We start from the raw sequence: 24769 nt of genomic DNA on the forward strand, positions 1-24769 counted from the left end.
GGGACAGACAAACGGGTATTGGGAGGAGTGCAAGCAGAATGCAGCATTCTTTTCCTGCAGTGTCCCAACAAACACCAGACCAAGTTAGAGAAAAAGAAAGAGATACAGTGAGCGTGAGAGAGAGACAGGGAGAGAAGAATTTGCAAGGCAATGGGAGGTCTCTGATGAGAACTTTTAAAGGTTGGCGCTTGGCTCAGGCAATGCAGTATGACCTACAAGATCAAAATGAGAGCAGAGATGCCAAGGTTGTTATCTCAGTCTGCCTCTTCACTCTGTCCCATACGCACACACACACACACACACACAGATATATAGACACAAACAGATGCACACACATGCAAACAGACATACACACATAGATATATAGAGGCACATACACACACGCGCATGCATAGACATATAGACGCATGCACACTTAGAAAGAGATCTCTGATGGACATGGCTACAGGGTGTTCTATGAGAGCACTCTGACCAGAGAATAAATAGTGCTTCCAGAACAACTCTAAAGTCAGTGATGGAACAACAACTACAGCTAGCATTCTATAGAAAACCCCATAGCTCATTCCTTCATTCAGCACATCTCCTTTGACATATAAGAAACTGCAGAAGACCTACCGAAAAAACCCTAAAATAAAAATCCTCTGCTCTGATCAAGTATCTCTGGCTAAGCTACACCTCGCAATCTGGTGGAAAAAGAACACAAGCTATTTAAAACTCAGGAACATGTTTTGTAATAAAATGTAGTAAATTTCCACAAGCACTGTGAAATATTGTTAAACTATCAACTGTCAACTGTCTCCAATAGCCCTAAAATAATACTTTTTAAAATATTAAGAATTTTGTTGGTTCTTCTGAAAATGCACACTAAATATGACTAAATATGACTAAAGATATAATATGACTAAAGATTCATTAATGCAAGTTTGAGGCTTACTGACACAACCAGGAGCCTAACAGTTTAACATCAGGGCATTAGAACTGGGGAAGGTCAGAGGTCACCAGTCAGCAGCAGCCCAAAGCAAACCTCATCTATCACAGTTAGTGGTGCCCTGCACCCTGTGTTAAACAGAGCATGTGCTTCACTCCAACACATTCTCACTCACTCACTGAAGACTAATGACCTTTAGTCACTCTCTCCCTCTCTGCTTCTCTCTCTAGCAGTAGTCTGTCTTGTGAGCTGAGGCTTCTGAGGCTGTGAGATGCTGCAGGCTTTGACCTTCATGTCAAGCAGGGCTACATTCTACCCAGATTGTGTGAAAATCGGGTGACTAGCTCAGGTTTAAGCCCTTAATAATCTTAACCTGAGGGACTGTGACACACCCAGCACCTCTCCACACTTTTACAAACACTGTGCAACAGCCACACCAAGCTTCCCCAGACCCCCGCCCAACAACTGCCAAATATTTTCAACATCCCTGACGCTCCCTCTCACCTTCCAGTATCCTTCAACACACCCGGCAACGCTCCCGGGCTGCCCTTCTTCCTTTTCTACCACAGTCATTCACACTCATTGCCCTTGAGCCCCGCCCCCATGCCAGTGGTGAGGCATGTTGTGGTGGGCTGTGGGGGTCGGTGGTTAGTGGATTTGAACTTAACCTCACTGTCCCTCACGATGAATGTGATAATTAGCACCAAGGATCAGCATCAAAAGGAGGCGCGCAGCATGGAGCATGTCTAATTAGTCATATGAGTGGGGTGATAGAGGTGACGGCTCCTGCGTTCTGCATACTCCTCAGGCGGGCGGGCGCACCGCTCCACTGAGCACCCTCCTCCTCGTGGATTGGGAGTGGGAGGAAGGTGTTCTGCTCATCCCTCTCCTCTCTGCTGTTTTCTGATGTAAACAGGCACTTACTGCTCTGCTATCTGGTACAATCACAATTTTTTTTTTGAAGAGATGTTTACAATTAGTACAAATAAATAAACTTGAATTCAGCATTTGCAATTTGATCTGTGTGTAAAACAATAAGAAACAAACCTAGAACCTGCAAGACTTTACTGTACTGTTTAAATAAAAGGTGTTATAATAATAATGTGTTCTTGAAAAGACTCTTTGAGCAAAATTTTCCAAAAATGCAATTTATCAGATAAACACACAGATAAAATGGAAATATCACTACACACTTGCATATTTATTATTTATTTATGTTCTAGTTGAATAGCCACATTGAGGTATTCAGCATATATAGCATTTTGTAAAGTGCCTTTGTTTCTTTATATATAATGAGTTTTACAGAAGTGACATTACAATTACAATTACCTGAGCCTCACCACATGCATTTAAATGTATGATTGTCCTGGACATTTGCACATATGACAAATCAATTGGAATTGGTTTATCATAAAGAGTTGAAACCATAGTAATGAGCTTAAATTGAGTATAGCAATAGTTAATGGAGGATAATCTCTTTATTAACATATTTTATTGGTAACTTCCTATTTAGACTTGATGTTTAATTCTGGACTTGGCGGTTGCATAGATTCGTTTATTAAAGGAAAAAGGGGTAGCGAAACAAACGGGCTAATGACGCCTCCAAGTTTAAGGCACGTGGTAACCTACTTTTTCCCCTCGCACTGAAGCTACCCATAATTCGATTAAAAAGGCGAGTCAAACGTAAAATATCTTGCAGTGTATCGTGGGTGTTATTGTAGAAAATAAAGTTGTAACAAGAAATAAAATGATTTTTCATTAAACCAAGATAATCTTATTTAAATTATAATCTATAGGCTCGTTAAATTAATTGTTTTTGACATTTGTTTAAGAAAAGAATTTATAATTTTCTAACTTTCTGGTGTGCAAGACCTAGAGGCGTAGGAAATGTGTTAACTGGAAATGATTTAATCTGCAGCATACCCAGTCAACCTGTATAAGGAGACACAGGCTTTCGGAAGCCGCTTTGCACCTTAATAAAGTGTTGTCAAAGTCGGCTTACAGGCGCAATCGATCAGGTTAATCACTTCCGAGAATTTAACAGGTTGCCACTAATGTTTTGTTGCAATGCAATCCATATATATTACAACACAATTTTCGTTACCTATGGCTTAAAATGCCTATTACAAGTATAGCCTACAGTCCAACAGGTTGTATGTCGAATGTAAAGAATTCCGCTGTCCGCCTCTCTACTACCATTTACAAAATGCAAGTGAGAGCACCCTTTTCAGGTAGACAGAGTTCCGGGGATTGTCTTGTCCTTAAGAGATATCTTTTGCCGCCCCCTCACCAGGCCCCAAAGTGTGAATAATATTCAGTATGGAGTTACGCTAAGTGGGAAAGCTTTTAGCAAATTATCCACTGGCAATTGCACGGAATCTAATTTGGTCACCCAGGTCTCCGATAATATATCTACAGCATTGGATTTGCATTTCAGTGTCGCCTAATGGGTTTAAAACGCTGTGGACCTCCAAGCTCTTGTTTTTGCGTCTGTCTCTCCAGAGAGTGACATTGACCACAGGAGGTGATTTCTTAACCTGCAAAAAAAAAATAAAAAAACCGGCAGTCAGCGTTTTTATTTAATATTTATACACGGCCACGTGTGCCAGCAGAGCGCGACAGACAACAGAGTGGTGACACTCAAGTAGGTTCAAGATAAGTTTTGCGGTCAGCATTATAAACAGAGGACGTGTTTATAGGTCTTATGCTAACGTCAAAACAAGCAGGCCTGTTTCATTCAAAGTTATATTCGTTTTTACTATAGACTTAACGTCGTGTGAAGTAAGACCTTTTTTGGTAAACTGGTAGAAAATAGATGAGAGCTGTACAAAATACAACTAGGGCTGACGACTCTAATTTCGAATTTGAATGCAAACGCTTCGAAGTAGATAATCACGCCAGATTTGGAATCTAAACTCTGCTGCAAATGTCTTTTTCTAAGAAGAAAGAGTACGGTTGAGGTGACGTCTAGATTTACCTTCTGCTCGACTGCTCAAAAGGAGAACAAGAAAAATAACCGACAAAATCAAATGTTGTAATCAAAGTCAAAATCCAGTGAGATAATAGAAAAATGCATTATTATTATTATTATTATTATTATTATTATTATTATTATTATTATTATAAACAGCAGTAGTAGTCTGTTACTGTTGATACCAAATAAAAACGAATAGATGTAAAAAAAAGTAATACTAAATAAAATCAACAAATTATTGTATTATTATTATTATTATTATTATTATTATTAATAGTAGTCGTAGTAGTAGTAATATATTTTATGGGCTAACCATGGGTCTACAAGGAAATATTCAGTGTCATTTGCAGACAGTTCAATCACTTTCCTTTATTTCTGTTCCTCTCATATAGCTATTTTTTCCTAGATAAGCGTAGCTGAGTGCCTTCAGACTATAGTGAAGCCTTTTAATTTGTAGCAAATTTTCTACCTGATAACCCAAGAGAGTTCAGATGGACAAGGCAATTTTCAGTATCTTAAATAAATATGAACCACAAATGTGTGCATACAGATATTGGATTGTTTTAGAACAAACATGTAAATATATAAAATCGCCTGCTTTATGAAGCGAAACTGTTGCGCTCGCACAGACCCAGTTAGGCTCAGATGAGAACTCAGAGTTGACTCTCGATGATTCTACTGCATAGCTTCGTGTGTACAAGAAAAATAAAGAAAAATAACCCTCACCTTAACTCGAATAAAATAAGAGGACATTATTTAAATTATTTTCCATATTCATGTATATATTTCGAGAATAATATTTCGAATATAAAATTTTTCAGAAACAATTATTTCTCGCAGATATGTATTTTTAAATAGAGAAAATAAGCTGTGCGGACAGATATAAAGTGTGAAATTCAGATTAATTGTCCTTGCTTTTTGACGGATTTCTTGAGTTCACGCAGGAAACGTTTTTAAAAGACTTTACAGTGGGCAGTGATGTCGGTCCAGTGACGTAATTGCAACACAGCCATTGGTCGTCGCCATCGTCGACGGAGGGTCTTCTGAAGTTAAGGAGAATGCAAGTGTCTGGCGCTTACAATGAAGACACTGTCATTGACCAAGCAGCTAAGAGTAAATGGAACATGAGCAAAATGTTACATCAGTTGTGGAGACAAGACAAAGCTTGTAATAGACAGTAGTGTGGTAACAAGACCGTTGGTTCTACCTAAAACCATCAAGAAGACAAGGAAAAGCACGTCTTGGGTTGTAGTTTTGACGGACAAAGGACTAGTAAGAGATCATTTGAACAGCTTGCCATGGAGTATACTTCTTCTCCGAAGCCCCAGCTCTCATCAAGGGCGAATGCGTTTTCGATAGCTGCCCTAATGTCAAGTGGGAAAACAAAGGACAAGGAAACAGAAGAGAACACCATCAAACCGCTGGGTAAGCGCAGGGATGCACGTCTGTACTCGTCTTTGACCTCGTCTTTGACATCAAAACGTAGGGTGTAAGTCTGCAATGATAGCACTGTGGTATAAAGTAATACAAAAAAACTACGCACTCTTACTCTGTATAGCGTGTTGTTTGTTTAATTATGCATTATGCGACCTTAGTGTGGATTGAAAACTTGATATAAAGACTTGAATATGGCCATTATTTTCTTCTTTGGGAGCTTTTTATGCAACAAAATTGAGCAAAAAGGTTGAAAGATATAAAAGATGTAAATCTGGAAGACCACTTCATTTTCGCAAGTGATTTGTGAACCTGGTGCTATGTATCTTACAATAATTGGTAATCGTAGTCTTGTGTGTATCTGTGGACTAGAATCAAATATTCTACACATAAACGTCACTGGTGTCGTATATTTTATGTCGTATAGTGTGCAATATGTTTATTGTGTAATAATATAGGCCTATATATTTGGTTTTATTATGGTTTTATTATCAAGACTCTAGATTTGACTAAAAACAAGAATAATCCTGCGGAATTATTCAAGTGGGTTAGGGGTCGTACAGCACTAACTGAAATTTACTATTTAGGCCTAAACGGTCTCGTGTACAAAGAAAATGAATCCCCAATTATATCAAAATCGTTACAATTTTTGAGCATTGCATTATTTCGATTAATTGTCAGGCTTAAAAGAATAGGAATGACGGACGATTGTGTTCAACTTAATATCTATATCTAATTATTCTATATCGGTTAGTCCTAGTATCTGTACCGTTTCTTTTCGTAACATTTCGTTACGGTCAGTTCAACAATGTAATAATGTCAGACTGTATTCGTCAGAAATCTTTTGAAATTCAATTATTCTCTAAAAAAAGTATAATAACGATTTCATTGGGATGTTTCATTATATGGTTAATGGTGTGGAAGTACAATGCAAATATCTAGTGCTAATTAAAATTGTAATGAAGAATAGCCTAACAAAATAGACTAATTCTTAGGATAGTAATAGTAGATATGAAGGTTGTTCATTTAAACGAGTAGAGAAAACCACCTTTAAGATAGTCCTTTAAGTTTTTTCTTCTTTTGGGGATTTTAGATTAATTTTTTTTCCCCCTGGTATATTAAAAGCATCTTATAATTTGAAAAGTAATGTGTTTTGAATTGTCTGTCATTTTCTCTGAATCTAAGAACAATTTGTAGAGAAATCGTCATGCAACCAGAGTTTGGGTGACTTGCCTTCCCTGGAGACACACGGAGAGTTCAGCAGCGGCGCGCCTGCGGTGTGCACGGAACCTCTGATCCCCACCACGCCCGGAGTACCCAGCGAGGAGATGGCCAAAATCTCCAGCAGTCTGGAAACCAAAGAGCTCTGGGACAAGTTTCACGAGCTTGGCACGGAAATGATCATTACAAAATCTGGAAGGTAAGGAGTTCTCTTTATTTTTTATTTTTTTCTCGCTTACTGCCTTTTATTTGAGCTTTTTCTTTCGTTTTTTATTTTTTATTTTTGTCTTATTTACGTTCGGGATTTAAAAGTAGGATACGTATAGATTTTATTAATCTTACGTATGTCATTATTTAGAACTGCTTATTTCGAAGAAATACGAAAATTATGTCGTATTCATAACAGTGATCAAGATTCGTCGTTTTTTAAAATCGGAATCTATCCGAATATGAACAATACACCATCAGTAGGACTGCTTGTTTTAAGCCGAGGACAGCTTGTATTTTAGAATAAATGGAACATTAATTTAAACTAGCAATTTATGAGCAAATGATTTATGCATTTCATTTAGTTTTGTGTTAGATTTGGTTAAGATTTATTCTTTGACACAAATCATTTCTGTCAACAGAAGAATGTTTCCTACCATCCGCGTGTCATTTTCCGGGGTGGACCCCGACGCCAAATACATAGTACTAATGGATATTGTTCCTGTGGACAACAAGAGATATCGTTATGCTTACCACAGATCCTCCTGGCTTGTAGCAGGGAAGGCAGACCCTCCTTTGCCTGCAAGGTTCGTGATGCACACTATATGCGCGTGTCCGTGTGTGTTTGTGTGGTGGGGAGGGGATGTTTCAGCCTTGATCAGCGGTTGTTAGCTTGTTCGGCCATGGATGAATGCGAGTGTATACAATTCACAGTTCAGATGGAGCGGGGTTTTATCATTCTTTCTTGGTACCTTCACCTGGGCACTTTTTGATGTCATTTTTACAGTACATTTTGAGTACAGTACACCTTAATATGGAGTCCAACTGTAGGTTATGGGATCAAATGTAAATATTGTTAAACATACAATGTGCACTACATCTTAACTGTCATTCACTGATTTGATTTGATCGTTTTATGCTGCAGACTGTATGTCCACCCTGACTCGCCATTTACTGGAGAACAATTGCTGAAGCAAATGGTTTCCTTCGAGAAAGTAAAGCTTACTAACAACGAATTGGACCAGCATGGACACGTACGACAATGGTTTTGTTTTCCCTCTAACTGGGTTTTCATTGTATAAGCAAGTCACAAAATATTACATCGAAATTCGCTCAGTAAATATTTAAATATTCTGCAAATATTCAAAGTGAAAATGGACTCCATGTTCTCTTCGTAAAATGCGTACATTTAGTGTTAAAGATCATAATTCTGTGGAATTCCGAAATATATTTAAAATATGTATTAATAAGAACAACGAACGCTGACATTTACCTGTTATAAATAAAGAAGACTGCTTAAATTCCAATTTTTACGATTAAACTCTTTTAATGATTCTGTTTGTCGCTCTAATCGTAGTATCAGCTAAACATGGCGTTTAATTAACATAAAATATAGGTTACTCTAAAATATATAGCCCAAATAAAAACAAATATATTGCTTAAAAACTTGTAAAGTACGTTGTGCCTGCCCTTATTAAATTTAGAACTTCTTTGAAAAAAATGTTACGCTAATGGTAATTGGTGAACTTTTTATTTCAATCTCTAAAAGATAGCCTGGTGAGAAAATAAAAACATTAGAATAATTCTACTGAATATATGCCTTTAGCTACAGATTATAGTTTGTTAGTATGGTCGGTCTTAAATTCACGTTTAGTAAGCACTGCGTCTCTGTTTCACCCAACAGATAATTCTCAACTCAATGCACAAGTACCAGCCTCGAGTCCACATAATCAAGAAGAAAGACCACACGGCCTCGCTACTCAACCTGAAGTCCGAGGAGTTTCGCACTTTCGTCTTCACTGAAACAGTGTTCACCGCGGTTACAGCCTACCAGAACCAGCTCGTAAGTGGGGCAGCTGCCGCTCAAGCACATCTTTACATCTAGGCTGTTTCTGATAAGAAGGGATTCATGCGATTTAAAAGGTCCCTTAGCTTAAGTATCTATTGTTAGTTTATAGCAGTTGTGTTTCCTCATAAATAATCTCATGTCCCTTTTGTAAATTTGGCTCTAGATGATTCGTGGGAGACAGCGTTAGTACAGAAATGGCGGAGTCTCGGTCTGGTGTTTAGTCTGAAAAGATTACTAGAAGAGGGAGGATGAGACAGAGAGGGATAGAAAGAATGAGACTAATGTTGTCCTCCCGTGGTGTTGCAGATTACCAAACTGAAGATCGACAGTAACCCCTTTGCTAAGGGCTTCAGAGACTCGTCCAGACTCACAGACATTGAGAGGTACTGAAAAAGCTATGATGCGCAACAGTACTTGATTTTCATAAACTCCACCGTGTGTTTATTTGCGATGGTTGGAGGAAACACTCCAGTGACGCAGTCACAGGTCCTTTCCCCTCTATGGTTGGATGAACAATGATTATTCATATCTGCTACCTATTTTGTCTTTATAGCTCTTGCGAATTCTTACAATAACAAATAATTCAATCATGTCTAGATTTACTGCTGTAATCAAAACACAGGGTTCTATCTTTTGGCCTGGCAAACATAGACAAAACAGCTGAGAATCTCATTAGATCTGACAAAAGGTCAGTCTTTAAATGGCCATTTCCAGTTATGCCTATATCAACATTCAAATAACCCCAACAAACAAGCAATTTCCCTTCCGACCTGACAACCTAAAGTCAAAGGATGACTGCCAGAAAAAACCCCAGACAAACAAAAACACATCTCGTTCCTCCCTCTCTCCCTTCCCTTCTCCCTCTCTCTGTCTCTCTCTTTGGAAGGGCTGTGAATTAGATCTGATCAATTGATCTTCAGGGAGCTGCAGAAATCGCATTAGTCTGGAGTCAGGCAGTGCACTAAAACACAGCATAATTCGATTGGGGCCGGTGAGTGATTGAAGCCAGCCACCCACGTTGCAGCGCTGCGAAGCCCCTGTACGCGTGCAACCGCACAGATAAAAACACACAGATTTGTATTGCGCCGCTGACAGATATTGCACTTCCCTAACTAAATTGGGAGTGTAATGCGGACGCATGGCTCTTGTGATTCAGACCACTCTTCTCCCATCCCGGCCTGTCTGAGAAGGCCAGTCTAACACAGGCTAATGCACTTACCGCAGACCCAGCAGACACGCTGCTCTATATGCACCCACTGTGTGTTCACACACGCCTGCGTGTTAGGCCGGGTTAAATACATCAAAGCATACTGGGAGATTTTTAGGGATGTGTACCATTACCGGGCATTATGACTGGGTAGCTGCGTAAATATGTTGACTAAAAGCTTAAACGCACAGGGCCACTGAGTTCCTTCTGCTTTTACAATTGTGTTTTCAGAAACCTCTATGAGGTCTGCAAGGAATGCTGGATCCAGCACAATTTCACTGTGGAGTGGGTTGAATCTGACTGGTGCGAATCACTGTGATTGGCAGAAATATGCACTTCCCACCTCAGTGGTGCTTTGATTTGATAATGACAAGCTTGTGTTTGAAAATGCTAATTCTCATTACACCCATCAGAACAGAAGAATGAATGAATATATATATATATATATATATATATATATATACGCACTCCTATGTGTTGGCTGCAGAGGTTTATATATAGAGGTTTTTATATATATATATATATATATATATATATATATATATATAATATATATATAATATATATATATATATATATATATATATATATATATATATATATATATATATATATATATATATATATATATATATAAACACACACATGCAGAGAGACTTTAGGAAACTCTTTTGATTTTACTGCAGGGAAAGTGTTGAGAATCTAATCCATAAGCACTCATATGCGCGTTCCCCCATTCGGACGTACTCGGGGGAGGAGGAGTCTCTGGGTGAGGAAGGCCACTCAACACATAGCAGGGGTGAGGAGCCCAGTACCACCACACCACATACCACACACTTCACATCCCACTGAGACAGCAAAACACCAAATACTACAGATAGCACTGAGACAGCAGTGAGGCCCAACGCTTTCCTACCACATCCTACAGAACGCACCACAAACCACACCCTCTTCTGACAGGAATCTGTGTGATGCCTAAGGCTAAATGCAAGTCTCCATTTCCCATTTCTTTCTAGGCTCTGCATTCACAGCTTCAGACAACCTCTCGCTGAGCTCCTGGGTCACCACTACCTCAGGGTTCTCAGGGTTCCAGCACCCCCAGTCTCTGTCAGCCATTGGCAGCAGCAGTAGCACGCTGGCAAGCCCCTTGGCCCACCCCATCCAGGGCTCTCTGCCCCCCTATGGGCGGTTGGGTGTGCCACTGGCCCCCTCGGCCCTAGCAGGATCCATGCAGGGCACTGGCCCCACCTTCCCCTCTTTCCACATGCCACGCTACCACCACTACTTCCAGCAGGGTCCCTATGCCGCCATCCAGGGCCTGCGACACTCCTCCACCGTCATGACTCCCTTCGTATGATTCCAACACAAGATGGCAATGTAATGAAATCTACAGTGCTGTGAGCATATGCAGACACGCAACAAATATTCATGCGAACACGCTGTTTCTTTCAGACACACACACACAAACACACACATACACACACACACCACACACACACACACACACACACACACACACACACACACACACACACACACACACACACAGTCCCAGCCATCTCTTTATCTTCTTATGTTTGAGGAAGAAACCCTTTTGTCCACATGTAAATAATAAAGACTTACATTATACTGTTCAACGATCCGGAGGTGCTCTTGATTGCTGCCAATTACCGGAGGAAAAAAAAAATGTAAAAAAATAATAAAAAGTGGACACAAGATCAAAGTTGCAAATGTAAACCAGCAATCTCAAGCATGATGTTGGTGACGGACTCTGTTACAGGGACACTACAGAGCTGTGTTCACCTGTGCATCTATCCTCTCTGCTCCTGATTCATTTTCCTGATCTTTATGAGAGGAACATAACCAAGCAAGGGGTAACCACAACCCACTTAGCATGGCACAGACTGTCGGCGATGACTATTGCAGCCCTGTTCCTAGAGGATATCGCTGGTGATTTGAACACCGGAATGCAGCACCGTCTTCCTCTCCGAACCTCAGACACCAGAGGGCGCTATATTGTCTGGACGTTATTGTATTGAATAGGAGGTAACTGAGATCAAACGCTGTCTGTGCATCAGAATATCAATCCCAGCCTGACTGACAATGCCATCGCTCTGCTCTAATAAGCATCCTCTTACGTGTAAAGTGTGAAGCAGCCAAGCTAAACGAGGTGACTTTAATATCATAGCTAGCAAAACAGCAGTACTCAATTGTTGTGCTAGATCTGTTCTGTTGTGGTTGTTAAATACTGGCTAACCCTCTGGCCAGTATAACAGTTGTTTAGCTCAATCTGAAAGACAGCAGAGAAGAAGCTTGTCTTAATTGCCACTGTGCTGGAAGCAGGCTTCCAATTTACACTGCAATCATAACTTAAACTATATAACACTAATAGGAAAGTACTCTTAATTCAGAGGGATTAGATCATTTTAAACATGTTTTTTTAAGTACATAATCAACTGGATTTTGAAATTAAAATGCCATTATAGAATCAGCATTGGGCAATGAGAACTGCTCTACAGAATGAGCTTTCACTCTGCACTCCTTAAACGGGTTGCGGTTTTTTTTTTCAAATTGGGGGTGCGGCATTGAATGTGTGACATTTAAATGAGATTTGCACAGGGTGCTGGAAGCTCTAACACGCCCCCTTCTCCAGTACCATGGGCATGATGTATAGCTGCCGCGGGTCTCCTTGTCAACAGGCAGCCTGGAAGGAGTTCTCACCTGTAAGTAATGAGCTGCCAGGTCTTTACCCCGTGGAGGGGGATTTGGTGATTCATGGCTAAACTGACCCTGTTAGTACCGTCACACCAACACCAATTCATCAGCATCCCGTAACCAAATCACAGAGCAAGAGTGCACTCCATAATAGGCATACTGGAGGAGAGCATGTCATGTGAGCTCTGTGGAGACCATGTGATCGCGACGGAGTTGGTGAACTGTAACGTGGTGGGAATGACAACGGCACACTTTCTTGCATGTCAATTTTACAGCATCTGCTCTGACTCTGCATAGTAGAAAACAACCACCAAACTAACATGAAGACGAGACCCAGCAGCTCCGTCTGTCATCTGAGAATGCTGGATGCCTTGGCCATAGTGTTGAGTGGTGCTTTAAATTCTGCACACTGAATGGATGCCAAAGCTCCCAACACACCATGGATCCTCTCGGCCACCTCAACACTGAAACATAAAGCCTGAGCCCAGCAATCACAGCCTGGTCTCTTGTGCATAAACAAGACCCATTCCATGTGAATCAAAATGGATTGTATGCACACGTATTATGACATGAAAAATGATTAGCTGTGATTTACCTTTTTCCTCTCTTTTTGGTTGGGTTTTGATTTTTTGTGTGTATTCCCCCCCCCCCCCCCCCCCCCCAATGTATTTTAACCCCTATGGCAACATTTTGTTTGGATGATTTTTTTAAAGTGCAATATATTTATTTCAGCAAATTCAGCTCTGCAAAAAAGATATGGCTTAATGTAACATTAAAGGAGAAATATATATATCACACCAAACGGATGTGATGAGTGTGATTTACTGCTGTTCATGTAAGCCACAGGCGTCTGCACTCTAGCAGGGTCTTCAATACAAGACCATCATGAGAACAAACCTCCACATGCAGCTATAATGAACATTAGATGCATTAATAAAATACAGTAGATTACTATTTATAAATAGTTTCTAATTACAAACTAATGTAGATGATGTATAGGATTGTCTATATGAATTAAATATGTATGTATTTTTAAATCTTATTCTAATTTGCAAAATTACTTTCCCTTACTTGAAATTAAATTTTTTAATTAAATGTATAATTTTAATTTATAATTATTTGTATAATTAAATAGAAAGATAAACAAACATATAATTGGCAACTTATTTTAGTTATTATTTTATTTATTTAATTCATATTACTTTGAGGTGTTAATGTATACTCTCTGGCCTAAATGTGATTTGTATAGCAAATTTTCTACAAGTACTACTGCTTAAAGTGGCCCAGGAGCAGCAGGCGCAGACCAGACACGGCCAGTGCAATTCCCTCGAGGCCAGCTTGGAATTACATCACGTTTGGAGTGATTTTCCCTCCGACTGTGGAACTTCAGCGGTAACACTTTACAGTTATTATTAAATTGGGAAATATTTTTTTCAGTCAGAAAAATAATCAAGAGGAAATAAAGCTTGTGCAGACACCCTGCTGGATTGCAGGGAAAATGGGCCATGCTGTTCTGTTCTCATAAAGAAAACCTTCAAACCCAGAGGCATTTGCCACAGCTGGGATTCAAACCCACACTAACCCCAAGGTCTATACTGCTTCATGTTTGGATAAAATTCAGCAGCACACTTGCAATGTTTCATTTCATTAATGCATAAGATCCCAAAAAAGGAGGTAATGTGCACAAAAATGTTTTAAATTACATTTTAAACTATATTACGGACAGTTGTGTAAAAACATAAATGCATTTGAACAAATGTGGAACATATTTTTAAATCTCATTTTTAATTATATAATGTATTATTTAAAGTGTGTTAAGATATTATTCAATTTCAATACTTCAATTTTGACTCATAAGATACTGCACTTGCATCTTTGTAATCCTCACACACTCTGTATGTTTCACTCTCGTCAGCAGTCTTACATGCTTAAGTATTTTTATTTATTTATTTATTTGGTACCTCTACAGTAGAACCCAACTTCTCTATCCACACAAACGTGCTTATGCATTGTAGTACGCTACACTAGTTATGCTGGCATATAACAGCATACCATAACAAATTCAGAATATACCACGATACTGTATGCACTATATGTGCAATTACGACTGAATAACGTGCTTCTCATTAATATGTGTGTTGTGCATGAGCTGCCTGCTGCCACGGTATGAGTGTGAGAACACAGTCTCTATGAGTGGACATACCTGTAGTAGTCTGCCCAACACAGGTAAACCAACGTCCTAAAGCTTAGCTGTGACGCCCTAGCCTTCACCTGGAAACCATAGGCATGGCCAGCACTATTTTTATTCATTACATATCATTCGTTCTATTAGGAAAGTGGCCTATAGGAATCGTGAGACAAGTCTTGGGTGGGGGTGTGGGGGTTTAGGAGCACACTGCAGTAGAATTCTTATCATGTGTCCAGCTGTGCTTTCTTTGGCACAGCCATCAGTGCTAACTGACACACTAGCAGATCGATAGCAGGACGTTAGTCACCGTTTCACCAGGAAGAAGGGAGCTCTTCTGCCCTCCGATAAACATCAGTTACATCCTTTGAAAATAAATAAATAAACAAATAAATACCATGCAGTTGGAGGGTGATTGGATTAGGACAAGGGCAGGGATGCATCAGTGAGGTATGGCCAAATAAATTGAAAGAAACATATCGCCAGCGAGTCCATTTTACAGAGGAACAGTGTAATTTACACAGTATGGAGTGCTGGCTGAATTCAGGATCAGCTCCATCGGTTTTGCATCTCTCTCTCTTTGTAAAGTGGCGATCATATGAAACGGCGGACGTCGGCCTGTGCCAAGGGCGTGTGACAATGTCCAAGGCAGCAATAGGAAATGACCTGCTGAGTGAAGCTCATCCCACACCCCTGTCTATCAGTGTTTATGAGTTAATCAGTAAAACCATGACAAGGAACTCCAGCTGATCTGGATTTATGGTAGAAATGCTGGGTGTATATCCTGTATCATTATGCCTTGAACTGCATAAACCATCTTTCTCAATTTAAAAAGGAGAATGAAAGATTAATTACAATTAGAGTTTAAATGGGATTTATTAGATGTGAATTCTAATGTGGTTCTTTCTAAGTCTACTTATATGTTTAAAGGAATATTTAGTCCATGTCATACAATCACAATGATCATAGGCTGCTTTCAGGGACCATTTAGCTTTATGCAAACAAAACGTTGATTCGTGTTGATTATCATCAATACCGTCTTCATTCTCATTCAGTTTTATTTATTTTGTGCTTTTCTGATTCCCAAGGTCGCTTTTCAAAGTATGTTTAAAAAAAACCACATACTAAAATGAAGACAGAGTTAGAGAGATGATGGAGAAGAATAATTAAATGGAAAGTTTTAAAGTTCTGAGAAATGAAATAGGAGAGCAGATATGGAGACTGAGGTAGTGAATTCCAAAATTTAGGAGCCATGGCACAGAATGTCATTCATTACTTTTTAGCCACGTTAGTGTTCAAATGAACTGTCCCTTTAAGTGCTGCTCAAAGAACCTGCAAAAAGTCAGAGAAACAAGGTCTGACACAGAGCCTCTAAGTTTCTAATGAGGATTCAAATCATTGTCTTCAAGAGAGCTGGACTCCTGATAAGAGCTGTCCAACCTTGAGTAAAGGGACTCTAACCTGATTTGGCCAGTTACTTAGAGAAGGAGCTCAGATGAAATGAGAGGCCCGTAATGTCTCCCTCATGCATAATTAATTGTGTTGTTACAATGAACTAAACAAAATCTATCTTCATTTGATTAGAGGCTTTGGGAGGCTCTGAAGTGTAGCCTGCACCAAATTCCCTTCTTCTCTGTACATCAGGTCAAAGAGCTAATAAGTACATACTGCTGATTGGACAGTGACGTGGACAGCGTTCTTTAGTTTTGGACTCGCTGATAACTATATTAAGGCAAGAGCATGTTGCACTCTGACCAAACCTGTTTACATTATCCTGTGCAGGAACAGAAATGCTAGTTGTGACTTGAAATAACACTGTTGCCTTGCCATTGTTTACTTTGCATGCTAAAATAAAGAAATACACTTCCTCAACCTCTCTGGTGACATGGTGCAAGATTGCAACGTTCCTTTTTCTGATAAGAACCACGTGTGAAATTGTGTTTATATTTAAATAGCCATGTAATGAAGTTTCTTTTAAGAAAAGACCTCAAATGAGGCAGTTCATGTATTCATGTATGATTTTTGTATAACATTAACTACTTTTTCCCGTAACATCTTTTTAAAGAACAGTAGCACCCTCTGATGGATATATTATTTAATGCAGTTATTTGACATAGGACTCAAAAAGCATTTATCACACTGTTAATCCACATCTTTTTATTTAAAAACACACCTTACTTAAATGAGATGCAAATATTCATATCTGTAAATATTTACTATTTATTTACACTCTGTGGAAATGGAGAACCAAAGCCGTTATATAGTTTAGTTTTTCTAAAGCAGTTATATAGTTTTTCTTGTGTTGTCTTCTAACACTTTCAAACTCTTGTAATGTAACAGGGAAGACAAATTTGATTTATTTCTTGATCTTTTTCATGATTAGAATGAAAAACTGAACTAAGGTGGCACAGGAAAGAAACTGAAGCAGCATTACTGCTCGTGGCACACACATTATCTATGATGTCCTTTTCAAGTTTATTGTTTTGTCTGTGTGCCATTTCATACGATCTGCTGAAAATGGGCAGTGGTGTTCGGTTTAACTGTGTTTGTTTTTCTGGCCTGTTGGGGTTTAGTTGGCAGCGCGGTGTGGGCCCTCTGGCACCAGTGAGGTGAAGAAGGTGCTGATGAAGGACCAGGTAGATGCGAGGAATCCTGGCTGGGCGGGCTCTGCATCCTCAGGACCACCTTCCCCATTGTCAGCATCCTCTTCCTCCATCCCATCATCCATAATACGTTCCTACATGAGACAGTCAGAGAGAAAGACAGTGTCTTCTGAGCCAGCTGACAGTGTGCTGTGAGCAAAGGTAATGTGCTGTAGTCCTCCTACCATTTCCTGCATGTCATGGTGCTGTTCAGCCTCAGCTGGAGGGCCTTCTCCTGCTGCAGGGTTCTGCACCTCTGCTCTGAATGGAAACCATCCAGCCTGGTGCCTGGAATGGACATGCACATATACACACGAGCGCACGCGCACACACGCTTAATTTTTATTACCTAACATTAAACATTGCCACCAGTGAAGTCACAAAAAGCATGACTGATCTGCAGAGACTAATGGCAAAATTGCAAGCAGTACATAAAGAAACAACCCAAATAAAGAATGTCAGTGGCCACTGTACTGTACCACAATGCTTTGACCACACTTACAGGTAGACAAGCAGCATGGCACCAATCACCATGACAAAGCGTCCGAAGGAGGAATAAAAGTAGACAATGCTGAGGAGGATAGCAGCACGTGACACCGTGTACAGCCAATCCAGCCAATCATGGTTCAGCTCATCCTCGTTAAGCATGGCACCTCCCTGAGCGTTCATCTGCAGGTTGCGATTGGCTGGGCGCTCCTCGGCTGCAGGGTTTGGGGCAGGGTTAGGCCCCATAGGGGCTGCAGGTTCATTGGGCGGGGCTGGATCAGATAAAGGACCCGCACTGAAAGAGGAGGGTGGAGCCATGACAGAGGCCTGGGAGGCAGCCATCGCTGCTTGACTGAGACAACAAAAGAGAGAAAAGAACCATGGAATTATGAAAAATACAAACACAGAAAAACAAACATTGGCTATCAACCATAAATCCTTATTCTTTCATATTCCCAAGGCAATTCAGTCAAAAACCTTATGCATTAATTTATACATACATACTTTATTGAAACAACTACATATTTAGGTGAGCATGTCTACCATACACCTTGCATTACTCATCTGAGACCAGGGCAGCATTGCCAGAATTATCCTTAAGGAGGAAATGGATGTGACCCCTCTCTCCTGTCCATGGAAAGGGACTTACTATTGCATATAATAATGGCGGGCATACATCTGCTGCCACCAGAGCATCTGCATAGGTGTGTACATGGGTTGTGCTGGGACACCAGCAGGGGGTGCTGCCATTGTAGGCAATGAAGTTCCCTCAGACCTGAGAAACAAACCACACGCACACACATATATAGTAAAAACACACATCACAAAGTCTAAATCACTCTATATGACCATACAGGATACAGGTTGTGTAACAATACCACTGCACTGTGCCAAGGTGCTCAGAGCTTAAATCGTGAACATGTGTAGGATGTCCTCGATGCCGCAGGCCAACTGAGCTTCCTGTGAAGGAGGTGTTGGGGATGTCCTGACTGGATGCAGAAACCCCTGAGGGGGAGGGGTCAACAGTGTCTGCATTCTGAAAAGCAAGAGAGACAGATCACTGCTCTGCTTCACAATTAACAGAGCCTCTTGCAGATCATACACAGGGAATATTCCTCCTCTGGAGGGTGCACTATGTACTATGCCCTCCACAGATATTAACATCTCAAAATGCCTTCATTTAAAAATATTAACAAAAATATATTCTTGATTTGAAAAACAATGATTGAAAGTAAAAATCTAAATCTTATGATGACATTACTTTCTCAAATCTATGAGCACCACTATTGTTGGTGCACCTTCACTTTGTGCAGCTTCTCTCTGTAAGGATAATAGCTCTGAGTCTTTCATAATACTTCATGAGACAGAACACATAGCAAGAGATAGGAGACCGTTCCTCCATACAGAATCTCTCCATTTCCTACAGATTATGAGGTTCATGTTTGGGGACTCTATTCCTCAGCTCATCTCACAGGTTTTCTTTGGGATTTTGGACAGGGGACTGAGACGACCCATGGCAAGACATTGATTTTGCGGTCAGTTACCCAATTCTGTGGTGTGCTTTGGATCACTGTTTTGCTGGAAGATCCATTCCAATGCCCAGTTTAAGATTCCTGGCTGTGGCAGTTGGGTTATAATTTAATGTCTGCAGATACTTTATAAAGTCCATAATACCATGTATCCTAAGAACTTGCCCAGGGCCTTCGGAAGAAAATCAGCCCCACATCTCAGATCCACCACCATACTTCCCAGCGGGGATGAGGTAGTTTTCTGTATGGCTATATTTGTATCTATGCTAAATTCACCTCTGGTTTGTTGCCAAATAGCTCTATTTTGGTCTCATCTAACCATAAAACACGGTCCAACTGAAACCTTCTCAAAAATAATAGGTGGACGAGTTTGTTGGCCTTTGACTGCAGTGGTTTTCCCCTGGCAACCTTCCCAATCAACTATTTGGGACATTTTAACCAGAACTAACTTATGTCTGTGATCTTTGGAGATTCTTTGGCCAATTGCACCATCCTCCTCACTGTATGTGGGGTAAGCATAGACTTATGACCTCATCCACACAACTCCAATTGCTTTAAATTTCTTAATTATTACCCTGATAGTCAAAATGGGCATTCTCAACTGTTTAACTACGTTCTTGTAGCCATTTCCTTTGTGGAACTCAACAACCTTTTGTCATACATTATTGCAGTATTCTCTACAGATGATGGATGACTAATAGAATTTAGCCCATGGGTAACCTCAAATTTATATCCTAGGGAAACAAGACATTATGGCTGACCATTTAAGTGTTCCTAATCATTCCAATGAACTTTAAAATATAAAATATAAATGGGAATATTCAGTTATAAGAGTACTTACGGGTTCCAACAGTTATGGTAAACACAAGCTTGAGAAAAGCATTTATTTCATGGTAGAAATGTTTTTTCAGCTGGATTTCAAATAAAAGGTTAGATTTTTGTTAATATCTTGAATGAAAGATCAAAAGCATAATCTATAAAGAATTTGTTTTATGTATTTTTACAGCCCACTTTGCTCATGTGTACAATGAGCATCAACACATTTACCCAGAGCAACTTACATATTTATCAGTATGATATCGAACACCCATGACCTTGGTGTTACCTTGATTGTGTACAAACAGTTTTCATTATTTATTTCATTTTTGTGAAGCCCACTGTAACTAACCTTGTGGTTTGACTTTTGTTGAATTTAAAGCAGCAATTACTTGATCAGAATAAAGTTAATCTGGGTTCAACAACAAAAAAAGCACTGGTAGGTGGAGAGGTGGGGCAGACTCACAGCAGAACTGGGATCAGAGTTGAGCAGGGTGCTGCCAGGATCACTGGAGTAAGCAGGGGAGGCTGAAGTGCTGCAAGGCGCACACACCAGGTGCACCATGTGACACTCATCCTGCTGTAGGAGATGATCAGCAGAAAGTATGTTTCAGAGTTCAGACACCAAATCCAAGCTGCGTCTCTGTTGAACTTTTACATAACAAAAGCATTAAAAGAGCATTCAATATACATAAACCCCCCCCCCCCCCCCCCCCCGCTCCCATTGGCACATACCTTTCTGAGCACATCCCTTAACTGCTGATGGTCCTGCAGAAGCCTCCCAGAGTAGACAAGCCTCTGATCTTTGGACAACTACAATACATTTTCCTAATCAATGTTCAGTTGTATGCAAGTAATACAGCCTCTTTTCCCCCCAAACATTAACAAAGTTAAACAACAATTCCTGTCACATAATTTGGTGGACTTAGCAACCGTAGAAGTGGTAAGACATACAGCTGATTAAACAAGTTCTATTTTTTCACATAACAATGCAGCTTTTTGGACATCAAGGAGGTAAGTCTCATTAGCCAAAAGTTAAAACTTTACTTTCAGAGGAACCGCAACTAACAAACAAATACTAATTTAAAACTAGGCACCTGTTCTACTGAGATGTGAATGTGTTATAAGAGACATATGCTATTCCATAGAAATTTACAACTGGTCCATTTCTCCAAGTGTTTCTTAAATAACAGTGGGGCTTCTGAAGAATACAGAAGTGCCAATTTACTCAGCTGGGGTTTAAACTTCTGCTTTGCTTTTAAGCCTAACCATTGTTTTCACATGTAAACCATAGCGACCTGCCAATTACTTTGGTTACAGGATACGCATGACAGTGGATCTGAAACAAGCCACAGTTCCTTAGAACAAAGCACATAATCCAACTAAATCCTCCATCATGGAATGGCATAGGCATAACTTAACCTCTACGCATGTCATAAAGATGGCATAACTTAACCTCTACGCATGTCTATAAATGTGTTCTATTTAAAATTTTAAAAAAGTCTCTCAACAAACCAGCTCAACTCACCGGCTTGCTTGGATACACATTAGAGATGTGTTTCTTCAGTTTCTCCACTGTCCAGTTCAAAAAGCAGTTGATAGTCTGGTCATCGTATCTCTGGTTGGGTGACCGGATGATAAGTGTGACGGGGCAGTTGGCTGCATCTTCGCCCATGTTTCATTCTAAGGGAGCAGAGCCGCGGGAGCGAGCAAAGCCTTGGCACAGGCTACCCTGTCCCTGTGCAAGAGGGGAAACCTGTCTTCCCAAACTTTGATTCATGAAAGTGACTGGCCAGAAGCAAAATTAAAAATATCCATTTTGGTTCCCTCCCAACAGTAGTCGATTCTAGTCTCTATGTCAAACATTACAGGAGTCTTCAGATACGCATTTGGGAGAATGTCTCTTTTCAACCTGTCAGAGAGAAAACAACATGGCTAACTCAAAACAATGCATTTGGTGATACTGATGGTTGTGTGTGTATTCTCTCAAAAGACTACACAGAAACTTTGCAGCTCACAGAAGACAACTGAACTCAGAGTAGCCTTTGTTACTTAGCAAATATTAAATTTAATGAGTCAACTGACTTAAGAGATATCAGTTACTGCCTACCTACTAGACTAGGTTTATATGCCCACCAATGACAGATTCAATAAGAGACTCCATGACAGCAGACGACTGGCATTTAAACATCGCTGCAAAACACCAATGGCGAGTTATCTAACTATATAACCTACCACGGCGGAGAAGCGCGAATTTAGTTATATAACTCAGCTAGTTTAGGTTTCTTGTGAAATCTGTAAAACAATCTGCGCGTGTCTTAAATATAAATAATTTTGGAATTTGACTTTTAGCTACACGCTACACAGCCAAATAGTTAGCTAGCCTAGCTAGAATTATAACTGTGTAGTTATCTAGCTAGCGATAACTAGCACTATCTCTGAGAGCGCTGTTAGTTAGCTAGGACTCTACAGACAACTTGTAGAAACGTTACAACTATCGGATAAAGCTGGCTACGGCATGCTAGCTACCCTTTACCTAGCGTTAGCTAGCAAGTGTCACTCATACCTGTAGCCAACAAGAAAACACATTATAGTCTCCTAGCCAGCTAGCTAAGCTAACAAGAAAAGGAATCATTACAACCACTCATCTAGCTGGCTAAATAGACAAACCTTCAAACATTTATGCATTTTGGAGCAAGACTCGATTATGGAATTTAGTTAAATTGTTCATGGAAGACAAAGAATGTATACACACCTAAATGTAGCTAGGTTAGTGTTTTGACTTCCCCGTTCCTGGTGTTTTTCCTGTAATGGAGGCGATCACATCGCAAGAAATTACGTCAGGGCTGCACTATTCAATTAGAAGTGGAGTGATTTTAAAATTGGGAATATGTAACTATAGGCGTGATCACACCGTTTAATAGATAAATTCGATATCTGCAAATGTAGGCACCAAATGCATTAAATTCATTAATAAATGGAATCGTTGTTATCCTCCTTCGAAAAATGTCTAAACAGACGTCAAACTTTCAATGTCAAATTTGCATACAACCGATTAAACAATTACTAAGAACTGGACACTAAACTAGAGAGGTAGCTGTTAATGGGGGTGCGTTGATATCTACTTTACATATATTATATAATACCAGGTGCGGAATGACAATAATAACATAAACTTATATGCAGGTGCATATCCATGGACCTATTCCATTAGGTAAAATAACAGATTCATGTGGATGACGTGTCACATACATATGACATACATGACACTCCTCTCTGATCAGGTATCTGTACCCAGATAATAAAAAAACGAATAAATGCGATTCCACACATTGAGAAATTGAGCGTTCCACATGTATATTAAGAAAACATGATGCATGGGATGTACTGTGGTACATTATTTATGTATATTGTGTCATTATAAAACCATTCTTAATGTTCATAGAAACAGACCAGACATTTACTGTTTTGTATTTATTGAAATAAATGTACAGTAGATTTTGTCTTAATTTTTGGAGGATTTCTTGAAAGGTACCTAACAACTTTGCCACACAGGCATTTTGCATATCACATTCACAAAATAACAGCACATATTCAGCCTTTAAAGGAGGAAACAACCACCAGAGACAGAATCTGTGCAGTTTCATCCTATCGATGGTTTGAGAACCATACTCACTTAAGGACAACATGATATTAAAATTGGAAAAATTCCTTCCTGGGCTGTAGTGCAGGTTAAATACTGGATGGCAAAAGCCTTCTGCAATTGAATGAGGGAAAGACAGGTTATTTTAGTTAATAAAAGGTTTTATAGGAAATGTAGGTTACTTTATATCCTAGGTAAGACCCTATATAAGGACTCTTGGTTTAGAATTGAATTAAACATTGACAAGCCGATTAGTGCAGTCATCAAAATCAGTTTCTTACAGCTGAGAGCACTCACAAAAATCAAATCATTCCTTAACACAAGCTGTGGAAAAAAAAGGTTATCCATGATTATTGCAACATACTGTACATTGTGATTAGCCAGTCCTCGCTTACACAGCTAGTTTCTTGTGCTGTAGCTCTTCTTTCAGGTGCAAAGAAAAGGGATCACATCAACCCATTTTAGCTTCACTTTATTGACTCCTTGACTAATTTATAGTCCCATATAAATGTTTGTTTGTCTTTAATGTCCTTTTTTATTGCAGATGTTTATTCCATATAATTTCCATAGATCTTTTAAGGTCTGCTTTTTAAGCTTTGCTAATTGTTCTGTGGCCCTGAGTAATTAAATTCCTTAGTTGAAATAAATACTGCTACAGAAGGCAACAAGCTTTAAACACAATACATTTGTACAGTACTGTGTATTACAAGCTAGAGAATGCAAGCGTTTAAAAATTGGGAAAATTAATTGGGCCCAGCCCATAGACTTGTATCTAGTCTATGGCTCAGCCATTGTCGGTCCAACCCTTACTATGGTGCAACCAAAGCATTCAGGACATCTATCTGCTTCTGTCCATTTCAAGGAATATCTGTTACCATGGTTACCAATGCTGACACTTTGTGTTATATCCGGTTGGGGGCGATCTGTAGCAAT

General features: G+C 39.7%; 2 protein-coding genes across 5 annotated transcripts; one reads left to right on the forward strand and one right to left on the reverse strand.

The window, feature by feature from the left end:
- Positions 1-4933: 4933 nt before the first annotated feature.
- tbx20 (T-box transcription factor 20) lies at positions 4934-11402 on the forward strand. Of its 4 annotated transcripts, XM_027005265.2 has the most exons (9): positions 4934-5327; positions 6522-6756; positions 7187-7351; positions 7690-7798; positions 8449-8607; positions 8920-8996; positions 10052-10123; positions 10507-10619; positions 10837-11402. In XM_027005265.2, the coding sequence occupies exons 1-9, from the start codon at positions 5201-5203 to the stop codon at positions 11175-11177; spliced, it is 1398 nt and encodes a 465-aa protein (XP_026861066.1). In that variant the 5' UTR covers positions 4934-5200; the 3' UTR covers positions 11178-11402. The 4 variants fall into 4 exon arrangements, with proteins under 4 accessions (XP_026861066.1, XP_026861067.1, XP_026861068.1 ...); XM_027005266.2 differs by lacking the exon at positions 10052-10123 and having other exon boundaries at positions 4936-5327; positions 10504-10619; XM_027005267.2 differs by lacking the exon at positions 10052-10123 and having other exon boundaries at positions 4937-5327.
- Positions 11403-16854: 5452 nt separating this feature from the next.
- On the reverse strand, positions 16855-23051 carry herpud2 (HERPUD family member 2). The gene is made up of 9 exons (XM_027005405.2): positions 22949-23051; positions 21722-22105; positions 20929-21006; positions 20660-20773; positions 18727-18884; positions 18498-18623; positions 17865-18200; positions 17548-17650; positions 16855-17457 (listed from the first exon to the last, which is right to left on the reverse strand). Exons 2-9 carry the CDS (start codon positions 21866-21868, stop codon positions 17290-17292), a joined length of 1230 nt encoding a protein of 409 aa, XP_026861206.2. The 5' UTR covers positions 21869-22105; positions 22949-23051; the 3' UTR covers positions 16855-17289.
- Between the last annotated feature and the right edge of the window lie 1718 nt (positions 23052-24769).

The sequence above is a fragment of the Electrophorus electricus genome, chromosome 5, assembly GCF_013358815.1.
Source record: "Electrophorus electricus isolate fEleEle1 chromosome 5, fEleEle1.pri, whole genome shotgun sequence".
In the NCBI taxonomy this organism is placed as follows: domain Eukaryota; kingdom Metazoa; phylum Chordata; class Actinopteri; order Gymnotiformes; family Gymnotidae; genus Electrophorus; species Electrophorus electricus.